Raw genomic sequence first — 13,640 nt, forward strand, 5'->3', positions numbered from 1 at the left:
ACTGCCATCCTGACATGTCTGATCGGACTTTTCAAATTAATGGAGTAACATGAAAGCAGATCACCCTTGAAAATCCGAGCACATGGGCACTCCATTACAATTTTTTTTTACATTTATAAGCCAGGCATTTGTCATCTGGCATATGACAAGTAGGCAACACTACTGAAAAGAGATCCAAGACAAATACTGGAAATCTGAAACCCTATCCTATTCGGATTATCAGCATCAGAAAATATTTGAAAAGAATATAAAATCTCATCGTAAATATACTGTGAGCACCGTCACTCCTGTGGTATACTTCCAGTGCAGCTAGGCCCACTCTTTGTCAAGGTGCTTTCTCAGAGACTAAGATTTATATGTATTTATTTTTAATCTCAAATATCTAATGTGTCAGTGTGCAAAGGGAAAAAGAAAGACATGATCATCTAGTCCCTTAAGGTCCCTTCCAACCCTAACCACAAAGAAAACCCATAACATAAACCCAGCCCAAAGAAAAGACAGAGAGAGGCACACTGGTCAAATGGAGTTTGATCAACTGACAAGGTTACACAAAACAAATCAGAGTATGAAAGGAAGCCAGTCCTTCTGATTTCCAGTTCTAAGCAATGCAGCTTGCAATCAGGCAGTGGTCCAGACCAAATAGAATAGAATAGAATATAGAATATAGAATAGAATATAGAATATAGAATAGAACATAGAATATGTTATGAAGAAGAGATTTAAAACAGCTATTTCAAGTATGAAGTTTGCAAAACAGCCTGAACTAAGATGTTGAAAATATTTAACACAAAATAAAAAGCATCAGTGCCCCATCTGCTGCTCAGAAAACCCTTCTGGAGTTCTGTCTGTTGCCCTACACTCAGAAGCGCAGTGGTGCAAACTGACCCCTATCCATACCATTATTTCTTAAAGCAAACATTACAAAATCTCCTAAAATTAGTAAAAATGCCAAAGCAAATGACAATAGTTTAAAGAGACACCAAGAGCCACCTACTCACACAAAGCCTCGGAAACAACTGAGGTCATTGTTAGGACTTTCACACTCAATTCTACTGGAAAATTCTTCTGGATCAATTTCAGAGACCTAAAGCCATGGGAAGGGAAAAAAAAAACCCAGAGAACTCAGACAAAGTGTGAAAGAACTTAAAAACATTGTAAATTTAGAGGTTCAGATACTAACATCTAACCATTTAGCCTCTAAACTGTAGGTTGCTGGTGGTGTTGATGGTCTCCTACTCAGTATAAATCAGATTTACACGCCATAGGACTTCCTACTAAATATTAGACTCTCAAGTATCACTTCAATTGCTGATATTTTGAGAACATGGGAAAGGAAAAAAAAGGGTAGAAGGATGAGGAGGAAGAAAAAAAATACAAAAGCAGTAAGAACATCTGAACGGCAGAGATTTCCCATAGATTTTTTTCATTATATGATAATGAAAAAACAAAAAGAAGAGACACTGTCTTCTCTGCAAGCAGAATTTCTTGCAAACAGAATTTTTTTTCCCAATACCATGACCAGGACGACTTCCATGCTAACACAAAGCAAGCAGGTAGAACTTTGCAATGATGTTTGATACTTACAAGTACCAAAGAAAGAGCTAGGGCTGTTATCAAAGACCAGAACTACATATAGCAAACAAAAAGCAGGTGAGACCAGAACTACATATAGCAAACAAAAAGCAGGTGAGCTCTTCAGTGAAAAGTCAATTGAAACAAATCTCCTGTATTAATAAGAATGAAACATGACAAGAAGTAAGAGAAAAGCCAAAAGGCCTCATCTTTGGAATTACCTGCTATTGCGATGTAATTTTATTTAATGGCATATGCTTCTAGTCTCTAGTATAACACAGGCTTGCCTCTGGTATAACTGAGACATTTCCAAGCTGAGTACCTGCCACTAACTCTTTGGAAAGTCATTTGTCCTACTCTTTAAAAAAAACCCAATGACTAATTTAAGATTTCAGACTCCCAAGCATAATTCTGTAATTCAGAGGTGATACTGAATAGATCTTTGACATAATTATGTCTTTACACATAAAGACGTAATTACATTATTAAGTCTCTGAGAAGGCTGTACTCCCCATCAGCTGGATGACTTCACACTGGCAGAACAGCAACTGTGAGCTTAAAACACAATCCTGTAAGTAGAATTTGAAACTCAGAAGACATCATATTGTTTAAGTACTTTGTTAGCTTGATTAAAATACTTTTTTTGTTATGTTTTGCTGTATTGATTTATTGCACTGTATTAACTTGAAGTCAATATGAACACAGCCTTTAACACACAGATACATTCAGTATCTTTGCAAATTTAGTTAACTGTGAAAGACCTGTTAAGTGACCCTTCTCATGTTGATTTACATTGGAGGTACAATATTTCTGTAAGATGTTATAGACAGAATACTCAACTGATGCATTGCAAGGATTTTGCACTGTACACTGATTACCAAATAAGAGCTACTCTCAAAGTGAAATAGCCAAAGCAGTCAATTATTTTCTTCTACTGTCTGGAAATATCAAAATATCTATTACTGGTGGAGCTTCTTGTAATATACCTTGAAAGAGCAAGTACAAAAATTCTGGGTGTAATCTATAGTGGACACAGCTATCTACATTCTGCTAGCGTAAAACAGAAGTTACAAAAACTATGTCCAAAAGCAGGTGTCTTGATATGGACACTCAAATCTTCCTGGACTATAAGTTTATTTTCTATATTTTTTCATTATAGCTGTAATTTTGGCAAAGCAAAAATGGGGAGATGCAGATTCCCAGGGCCAAGCCCGCTTGCTTTGGCTGTGCTGTGTTCCTGACACATACACCATTTGATAATATAGCATGGGAATAGAGTGGGTGTATGGCTAAGGTGGAAAGGGAGAGCTAGGAATGCCTTTGATCAGCTTGACTGAGGCTTCCCAGAAGAAAAGAACAGCACTTTCCACTAGGTTTGAGGATGCTGCAGCCAGGCCTGGATTCAGTCACTGACCGTGCAGGCTGAGAGGGAACCAACTGGTGCAGTTCTTTGCTATCTCTTATAATCTAATAGGAAATATTCACTGTTCACAGTGTTTTAGTGCTAATGGCATATTAGCTTCTCGACCCCCATGAACCTGTGCATGGTTCAGCTAACCACAGGAGGGGTAGACGGAAAAGGAGATTAAACCCTTCCTCACAGGAAGCAACATTCGTGTATTGAAAGCAGCAGAGTTTGTTCACAAAATAGCTCATCATCCTCAGGAAGTTGGTCCTCTTCTGTTTTGTGTATTTCTCTTTGAATGCCAAGATGGTTGGAGACAGTGTTCTATGTCTCATTACCCACTGCTATTTAAGAAGCCTCAAGTTACCTTCCCCATTTCTTTCCTGTTGTCATTTAAGCATTGAAAAAATAACACAAAAATCACTATGAGAGTTTCAGCTCCTGCCTCTTGCTTTCATTTTGCCTTGCATTCTCTTAAAGAAATCCCATGCACATGAACAGGTGCCCTATTGATAAACTTTTTCATTATATTTCTACTTGCTCAGTCACAAAGGAGCAGGACTAAACAACCTTGGAAATAGATTAAGACTATGTAGTTCTTGTCTTCCTATGTTCTTTAATTTGGTGTTGTTTATTCCTTTTCTTTTGAGGTTAAAAAGTGGGAGAGGTCAGGCAGTCAACCCCTTACACGGCACTGCCAGTTTTACTCAGCCTGAGTTTATAAGGACAAATTCCCAGGCTGGAGCTCAGTTGGAAGTGCACTCGAGGTCTGTGAAACAGACCATGGCTGTACACTCAGAAACCAATCAATCCTGACAAGAAGATTCTACAATAACTATAATTTTTTTTTTCTTATTTGGTGACAAAAATGAACAGTCTTGAATGGTGAAGGAATTGACACTTTTTTTGGACAGTATGACTCTTCCTAGAATGTTGATAAATTTTTCAGAAAATAAAGAAATCAGTCTCTTTCTTGAGTGGAACTCAAATCAGACCATGGTAGCAGGAGCTGGTATGAGAATTGGACCACCTCAGTATGCTGTAAGCCTGAAGAACCATTGGAATTTTGCTTTGTGTAATGATATGCATATAAAAAAGGATCAAACAGTCCTTCCTGTCTCGCTGTTTCAAGATTAAATCAAAAAATAAAAATAAAAACAGAAGTAAAAATAAAACTAAGCATGTGACTACTAGGGGATAAGAAACAGCCTTGTTCATGGATAGCACATCACGCCTTTGGCGTTACCACACCCACTAAGTAATGGCACTTAGAGACAACTTCTCCTCACTTCCTCACCACTGCTATAAATTCAGAGGCAATTCAGGGAATTTTATCTCCAGATGACTAAACAGTCTGTTTTTATGGACAACACTGAAACTCCCTGCTGTTGTTTTAAGCATGGTGTTTCAGCAGCAGAACTGAAGATTACAGAAACGTCAGGATTCTTTAATCTTTTAATATTGCCTTTTTTGTGCCAGCCTCCAGCATTCTGGCTGTTAGGCATAATATTAAAATATTATATGGGAGTAACAAAGCGTTTGCAATGTGAAGAAAGGGTGAAAAACATAGTATCTGCTCTGCTCTCGAGGTCTTTATGTAGCATAGAAATGCCTTCTAAAAAACTCCAATTTCTCACCCATGACAGGTTATGCACCGTAAGTAACTACTTGAGGTTTACCTGAATTGTTAATTTTGCTGGTTTTCATCACTTGAAATAGATCTGTCTTTCTCTGAGCTATGTGAACATACAAGGATTTGTTCCAAAACCACTCAAGCAACAAATAAGAACTGTGTTACCTAGTACCGTGATTTTTCAGATGGGGATTACTCAGCTACCATGAATTAGGCAATCTAGAGGGCTGAGTTGTTTGGGTTTTTTTAGTTGACCACCTGTGATGTCAACTTTCTTATACCACTAGAAAAGCACAATTTTCACCTGCTCGGAATATCCTCTCACCACCTGTCTCTGCTTTAGATTGGTTTCTCCATCAAGGCCTGCAGTTTCAATGTAACAGATCCCATCTGGGTCACTAGAATATAACAGCACAATGTCAGCAGGAATGATTTCATTACGTGAAAGCCGGACGAAGTCCCCAACATTGACATTTTTCCAGCACTCATCTATGTATTTCTTCTCTTTCCTGGAATACATAAAAGAACAGTGATTTTTTACAAATGCATAAGCTGAAACTGAGAAAAACTTACAGGTGCTATTTGTGATGGCTTCTACCACACATCAAAAGTGATATATTCCAAAATACTCATTTTCCCACATGGAAACAGAGCATGCAAGAAAGAAAAAAACATTCACTATGCTTCCTTTATCTTTGTATTTTACATCTTGGAATATCCTTTTATGACAGGTATAAAAGAAAAATAATTATGTGGGCAGCACTGATACATAGTTAGAGAAGTTTGATGGTTAATTTAGAATATGATGCATTCCTGTCTTTTTATCATCCATGATAATAACTGCCTAGCAGACTCACCACTAGCTGACACCCTGCCTGACTTGCACCCACAGTGTGTAACACTGCAGTCCTGCACGGTGGAATATAGATGGTACCACTCACACTGAACTGTGTGATGCACTCACACAGAAAACTATCTTGTTCTCTTTGGGGAAATGATATTGCACTATGAGTGCAACATGATGCCATTAATGAGTGATAAACTAGCAGCCATTCAATTTCCATGAAGACATTTTAGAAGAATTAAAAATACACCTTCCAAAACAAATGTTATGTACAGCAATGCTTAACTAGTCAAAGTACCTTGGTTAATACTATACAAACACATTCATGAACTCATTTGCCTCAAAGCAAAAAAATTTTTTGCAGATTTTACACTAATATGATAACCATTTAACAAAACTGGTGATCGAGTCACAATTAGTCTGAGTGAACAGATCTAAATAGCCCTGATTTGAACAGGGGGTTAAGACTAAATCACTTTCAGAGACCTTTTCCAAATTACATCATTTTATGCTTCTATAAGTATCCAGAAGGTAAGCAAAAGTTATCATCAACTCTTTCTTTCATATGATGGTCATAATAACAAGAATAAACCACTAACACTCTTATCTCTTACCTGCTATATACCTTGGTTACTAAGTTGTTTATCTGTTTATCCATTTTGTACCTTGAGTAATCTTCTAGACCATCTTTCACTGCAATAATTGTCAGAACCCCTATCAGAGGTAGCATTGTAATTTCTTTTTGGAAAGCTTCAACCAGAGGAACCCAATTTAGGACAACCAGAAATAGGAAATATAAATTGGCAACTCTGAAACAAAGAGAAAACACAGAATTTAACTGTGCTAGCAGGCAGTGATCCTTATTTCCTCACTCCATGCCATACAGACATTTAAGTTATCAATGATTTATCTTTTCTTCACATGCTATTTAAGGAATAACTATACAGAACTCTGTTTTCACTCTCCAGTCAATAGATTACTTAGCAACACAGTTGCTTAACACACATGATCAGGCAATGCAGAAACCAAGAAATCTCCTGTATTTTCAAAACTGTCCTCCAGGCACATGTTTTCCACAGTGAAGCACTGGTGAATTTTGCACTCTCAAATTTCCAGGTCTTTAAACCTAATTTTATCATCTCTTAGGGAAGATTACATGTTTTAAAAATGAAGCCATCCTGTAACCTCCTGTGCAGCTTGACAGATCAGCAGTTCTCCGAGCAGAAGGAAGATGGAAAGAATTGGCAAGACAGAAAGACATGAGGGAAGGGGAAAAAGACATTTGCAGGAAATAAGCTGAAAATCCCACTGTCGATTGGTGTGTGGCAGTGCTCCAAGAGCAATGAATAAATAGTTCAATAGTCCAAAGAACAGAATAAGCAGAAAGTACATAAGCTAAGGAGAAATGGATTAGGTCAACAATTATGATGCTCAAGAAACTTTGGCCATATATATAGTAACACACACAAATATTTAAATAGAAGGATTCAGCTTCAGAAAAATTACCACAATCAAAAAGGAGTTCCTTACCTATGAAATTGTTCAAATAAATTCCGTGGTAAAAAAGTCAATAAAGTATACCTAGTAGTCTGTATTTTGTTGTTCATGTACAGTTTTGATACTTTTTCATACTCTTCTTTAAAATGTCCCAAACAGGGTATTACTATCCTATGTTTGCCAGTAGTTTTTGATGATTGATAGCACTTGCTACTTGAATTGTTGCTGCTGCATTCTCTGCCCTCTGTTGGTATCAGTTGCTGCCAGCGGTATCGGGCCCAGCGGATGGGATCTGCCATTGCACCTGAAACACTTTATAGTCCAAGCAGTGTCATTTCTCTAGAAATGTTTGAAAATACAGCAAGTTACACAACAATTCTGTAAAGGCTTTCAACAAAAAGTCACAGCAACAGTTTTGAATAAGCCTAGGGAAAAAAGTAATTTTTATAATGAACCCAACCCAGACTGTTAATAGGTTATGTGAGGTCAGGAACTTCTGCTTCAAAGACTGAATTTATCTGAATTTCATCAAACTTTTCAGGATTATATAATTTGATTACTCTGTTTAAAATGCACAATATTTTTGTAATAGCAGTCCACCCACCAGTTTCTCATGCTGTAGCATGGTGCAGAAAGGGAGACAAGCTGCTAATTCTGCAGAGAACAGCATTTTGAAAGGAATCCTCATCTCAGACACTGCGATCCATGCTGATGGTTAACAAACCTCCTTAAACTCAGAAGTCAACAATTTAGTAATAGGCATCTGAATACAGCCTTAGACACAAAAGTGAGGACTTGCCAGTGAAAGGCACTAAGTAGCTATCATCAACCAAACTTCTTCCAGTGAATTAGAAAGAGGTTTGAGAACTTTTAACAACTGACAGAGGATGAATAAATTTCATGCCAATGCTTCTCCTTTATGCACCTAGCTAAGCTTCAGCATTCTACCCAGGAATTTGTTTTCCTACAGAGAGCCAAAGCTCATAGCTAAAGGTGATACTCATTTATAGCTACACATGTTGCTCACTTTATCAAATCACCCAATGCAGTCAGAAAAGGCCTCTTGCACAAACCCTGCTTTAGTAGAAGCTCAAAAGTGCTGGCTTTTATAATGAAGTTTTTTACAATTTGAAAGTTTTAACTAATGGTTGCTACATTTCTTGTATTACTTCTTCCATAGAACAGTTAATCGTACATTTGTTTAAAACTATAAATTGCATGAGCCCAAAATCATCAGTACTTCTCGCTTTGGGTTACATTCCTTCCACCTGGTATCTTACTACCTGCATAGATTCTAGCAAAATTTTTGACTAAAACCTCTTTCTAAATTCCCACACAAAAGCTGCTTCTAAAACTTGCTGGATCTTCCTAAAGGAAATCTCTTTACAACAGACTATCCTGTGTGGTTATCAAACTAATCCTGACTTCGGTTTCAATCAATTCAAGCTTCTGTTCACATGGTATCTTTCTCTTCTACTGACAAATGCCACTCTGTCCTGTTCAGATTCCTCCAAAATGTTGCTCTAAGCAGTAATTTTTCAAACTATCAACTTGACTATTTTATCCAGACTATCTTCTTGTACATATCTTCCTTGATTCTTCTATTACAATTGCAGAATTCTTGACACATGAGCACAATGCCCTCATCAGGTCCTCTAAAAATTGTGTACTATTCATATCTCCACATCAATACATTCCGTTCTGAAAAAGGAGATTCTTCAAACTTCCTAAAAAGCCAGGATGCCTGTGTCACAGCTAGAAAACTTTGCTCTAATGGTTATCTGGCCTCTTCATCTCATCAAATTAAGATGGGACATTTTTGTCCTATCCCCATTAGATGTGGATAGCTATTGACTGTCATAGTGTCTCGGAAAACTGTAACCATGTATATGAAAAACATGTTCTTTAGAAACCATGACCTGCACATGAAGGAGAGGAAAAACCACCAAAACCTCTATATAGCATTTCCTCTCAGCATCCCCTGGCAGTACCCTACTGTGCTTCCACGGCCTTTCTTCAGCGCTCCCCCAGACATCCTAAGGGACCAGTCTGAGGAAAAGGCTTTCCTTTTTTTCTCAGAACTAAACATTGTGGTCCCAGTAATTACCAGACTACCAAAGGTTGCAAGGGAATGCAGCTAGGTCTGGGACTTCTTAGAGAAGCAAGAAAGAAGAGGTTGTGAAGATTTTTTAAAATACATGGCATCCTCTTATTTTCACAGAATGTGGCATCTTCTACCCTTGCTTCCTCTAATCCTACTGCCTAAGAGACAGTTCCCAGAGGGACTGTCCTCTGCATAGAGGTTACTATCCCATTTTAGTCAGGGTCAGCCCTTTCTCCAGAAATGGGAACTGACATTTAGAAGCAGCTACTTCACACCAATGAATCACTTTAAATGTATGGCTACCATACAGTCATAATATGAACACTGATCTGTACACAAGTGAAAAAGATGCTTCAGTTAATTTACACTGAGCCTGGGAACAAGCTGAAAGATTGAAAGGTCTTCAAAAATGTTTAGGGACTGCACAATGTACTGCTAGTGGAGTCCATACATGACTATGCACGTTTCAATACACCTAGAGCTCCCAAACCCCCAAATTAACACACCCCCATCTACAAAAGTCAGGACTGAATTAAAGAACAAAGTACTGGAATTTAAAGAATTTTAAAAGATGACTGGCTGAAAAGATGTAGGTTGGGTTTTTTTTCCCCTGCAATCACAAATTTCGGCAGTTCAGTGATTAAAAAACCCCAAACTTACGGATTTTGGATGGCATCCTTAAGGCTTGGCCATTTTGAATAAACAACAATTCTCCTTAATTGTCTCTGCTGTGACAAATCAGGAATTGTAAAAATGATTTTGTACAATGGAAGGCCTTTTCAAACAGATGTTTGCTTTAACTATAACTATGCTGGATTACCAGAGAGAGTTTTACCATAATTTCTTCTGGTAAATTTATCACTCCTTCAAGCTTTCATCTTTAGCATGAATCATACAGGGTGTGTCAATTAACCATGCTTTTGCCCAATAATGTGACATACCTCTACACACTGTTATAGTGTACAATGACCTAGGAGCAAACTTAAGTAAGTAAATGCCAGGAAATTTCACGAGATGCCACCAGTCAGATACCTGAGAGCAGGTTACATTTGTAGTGAAAATCATGTTTGTTTTCATAAGACCAGGCAAACAAACATCTGATACTGATTAAGAAGGCAGGAACTCTTTCTTGATCTCCCAGGGCTAATGGGAATGCAAAAGTTTAAACAGGAGACCCTGTTCATTCAGCAAAAATTATACAGGCAAAATAATCTATAAATCTAAAATACACCTCACAAATTTCAAAACCTTCTAAATTCTATATATTTTTGGTTTACATAATCTATTATCTTTTCTAGCATTTGAAACCCAGCGACCACTATTTATAAAAAATAAAGCAGTTGGGAAGGCAGGGAGGAAGAGCACGGGACATTTTAACATGACAGCATGTTAAGATGGAATTCCACACCACTGGATGAGGAGCTAATGGTTTAAACTGCATATGCAATGCTGCAGAAGAGCAGTCACCCCTCACCACAAACATATCCTCTCTGACTCCTGACACAGCTCCAAAACCTCTGCCCCACCCTTCCTCAGAGAAGCAGAGCTTAAAAAGGAACAGGAAACACCAGATTCAGTTCTGTGCACTGCATATTTTTGTCAGTATCTCCAGTATTCTAATGTAACTACTTCTAAGAAAACTGAAGTTTGTAGGGTGAGAAATAACTAACACAAACTCACCACACTGGAAACATTGTATGAGAAATAACAAATAATATTCTATGATCAGAGAGGTGAATCAGACAACTAACAGACATCCTGGGAAAAAAGTATCTGGATCTCATCCTCTGCCATAATACACTCTGACTCACCTGGGATTTGACTGAGCTATTATTTTGCAATTTTTTTTTCAAATAATTTGCATCAGCATTTTAAGATAGAACTTTTGATGTTTCAAACTTCAGAAATCTCTTTTGCATTTCTTAACACACTTATGAGTAATTTTATTCTTCTCCCTCAATAAATTTGGTTCATAAAGTATTGAACACATTTTCTGTGGTCAGAATGAGTTTCATCAACTTTCTGTTAAGACATTTTAGAGGGTAAAGTCACCAAATACCAAATAGAAGCTATTCTAAACAATTTTTCTGAGAAATTCATTCCCTTAAAACATTATTTTACCCTCTTATCATGTTATTTTTCATAGTCAAGTTTTGAGTTCCCCAGCTAATGTGAACTTAAAGTAGAAATACAAAACAGCAGATATTTCTTGAAACACTGGCAAACGATCTACAAGATGAGTTACTCTGAAGCACTATTTTTAGAAGTTAATTTCTAAAACATATGCTTATGTTTTAAACCCGCAGGAATAATGTTCATGCATTTGAAAACAGGAAACCTAAATTATCACATGCTAAGTTTTGAGGACAGACTCACACAAGCTAGTCTGTCCTCATTTTCACACTATACACTGTTCAAGTAAACACTCTTGATCTTGCTAAATGGAAACAGCTGATACAGAGGCAATTCAGGTATGTCTTACACTCAAAAAGGGAAGTTCTTGTAGTAAGCTTACCGTTACTAACAAAATGATAATGATGAAATGTGGAAGGCAATTATATGACACTGGATTTATGCGATTTCTTTCTGCTTTTTTTCTATACCAGTCCCTTCATGTGCTCTGATTCTTTCCTCTTATAATGCACTTCGAGATATGAAAAACTGGAGTGACCAGATATGGTTAAGAAGAAATAGCTGGCTGTCATACCTTTGTTCAAGCAAGGCACAACAACATCATTTTTACCACAAGACAGATCAACACTATACACTCTCCATCCTATATCACAATAAAAATAGGCTTTGAGAACTCTCTGCTAGTGGTAATGCTGAGAAAACCCCCACTTTAAATGGTCTGTACCCTGGAAGAAGGGCCTTGCATCATAAAGCCCCATATAAGCATTCTCTTGTAGGTGTATTTCATGCCTATGAGTTGTTTTCTTTTCCCATCACTTCCCTTCCACTGTCTTTTGTAAATTCTGTCAGCTTCTGATTCTGTGAAGCATCACCTGCATATCTACATGCAAGCCTTTACTCCCAGCTTTCCTGGTGGAGGATGGAGCTGACACTAAAAATTCCTTAGTTCCAGTTATATTATTGGTAGCCTTTGGCAAATCACATAGCAGTCCCTGATCTCTCTCATACTAGATAATTTCTTAAGATCATCAGCAAAACAGATGTGTAGATAATTTAGCCTATGTTTATCCTGCTCTGGAAGTGCACATTACTATTATGTTGTGGTCATTTGCTCAGGTGGAGTGCCTTACCATTTACTCTGGCTTCCCCTAACCATTTCCTCCTTTCTGAGAACATCCTTCTCTTTTCCTGTGATCTCCAAATAATTAGTCCTCATTTTTCTTTCAGAAAATTCTTTGTTAAACACACTTGGTAAATGACATATTTCACAAGAATGTTCCCCAGACCTTTGACACGTGCATGCTTATGGTGTGTGTCTCCATCCTGTTGCTTCTCAGGCAGTATGCAGTAGGCTTTCATCTGGGCTAGCTTCCAGTAGGAAGTAATAAATCAATTGCTGGCAAACAGAAATACAATTTAAAAAAATCATTATCTTACCTGAAAAATTTCTACAGCACCTAAAAGGGAAGCAACTCAGACAATAAATCTCCCCTTTAGGTCTAAAGTTCTGGGTGACCAGGGAATATAAAAAATGCTATCCTAGATGGAAGTCACACTACAGAATGGGGAAGAGTAGATCACCCCCAATCCACACAACAGTCCCATTTAAACCTCTTAGCAAGTGTTACTGCACAGGTGCACAACACTACACTAGCACTTTCATCACTACACTGACAGAACTATACAGGCTAAATTAAAAACGCCTCCTAACCATCTTTTAAAACTCAGAAGCTAGCAGGAAATGAAGAAGCTTCAGGGAACCAGGGCCTGAAGAATGAATACTTTTTTTCTTCTAAGATTTTCTGCTTTCTCTGTAACATGCAATTTCACAAATTTGTCACACGTTTGCAAGCCAATAGGAAATCATCTGAGACATTCTAATATGCCAAATAGATCTGGATAAGAGACTTTTGGTGTCAATTTATGGGACAAACAGCCAAAAACCTGCAGGAATCAAAACTTCAAATTGAGAAAAGGATGTGGTCATTTGTAACCATATATTCTGAGATATATTTATAAAAGAGATGTAGGAATTCTTGAATTAAGAGAGGAAGGCAGATGTTAGTATGAAAAATCAATTGCTGTGGCACTATTTAGCCATGCACTCCTACCTACAAAGTCTAATTTAGCATGGGCAACACTGAAACCTTGCAAGCCTTGAAAAGCCTTGGATCTTAGAAAGGAAATTTCTTGGTTATGAGTACATTAAACCAGCCATCAACAGCTCTTCACAAATTAAAAACAACCAGTGGGATGCATTAAAACCCAAGAAGTGCCAAGGCCATGACACAAGGATGGGTGCAAGATAATTTAATATTAAACCATGCAATGATACTGGTTAACATACTACAGAGTGGGAGCAGAAAAATATTAAGCAGCATAAAAGCAGAAAATCTCCTTCATCTTGGTTAAAGTTATTTAGGATGCCGATCAGATCTTGTACCTACAGACA

The 13,640-nt window shown here is 37.5% G+C and overlaps 1 protein-coding gene across 1 annotated transcript in view; it reads right to left on the reverse strand.

Moving 5' to 3' along the window:
* The window catches only part of ATP10D (ATPase phospholipid transporting 10D (putative)), a 30,170-nt gene extending 22,573 nt beyond the window's left edge, over window positions 1–7,597 (reverse strand). Inside the window, exons 1-4 of the mRNA XM_068188403.1 lie at window positions 6,985–7,597; window positions 6,069–6,263; window positions 4,915–5,119; window positions 999–1,084 (exon numbers count right to left, since the gene is read on the reverse strand). Of these exons, the coding sequence (XP_068044504.1) occupies window positions 999–1,084; window positions 4,915–5,119; window positions 6,069–6,263; window positions 6,985–7,250 (752 nt within the window). The 5' untranslated portion in view covers window positions 7,251–7,597. The remainder of the gene's footprint in view (window positions 1–998; window positions 1,085–4,914; window positions 5,120–6,068; window positions 6,264–6,984) is intronic.
* Window positions 7,598–13,640: the final 6,043 nt, after the last annotated feature.

This window comes from Anomalospiza imberbis, chromosome 4, assembly GCF_031753505.1.
Source record: "Anomalospiza imberbis isolate Cuckoo-Finch-1a 21T00152 chromosome 4, ASM3175350v1, whole genome shotgun sequence".
Classification (NCBI taxonomy): domain Eukaryota; kingdom Metazoa; phylum Chordata; class Aves; order Passeriformes; family Viduidae; genus Anomalospiza; species Anomalospiza imberbis.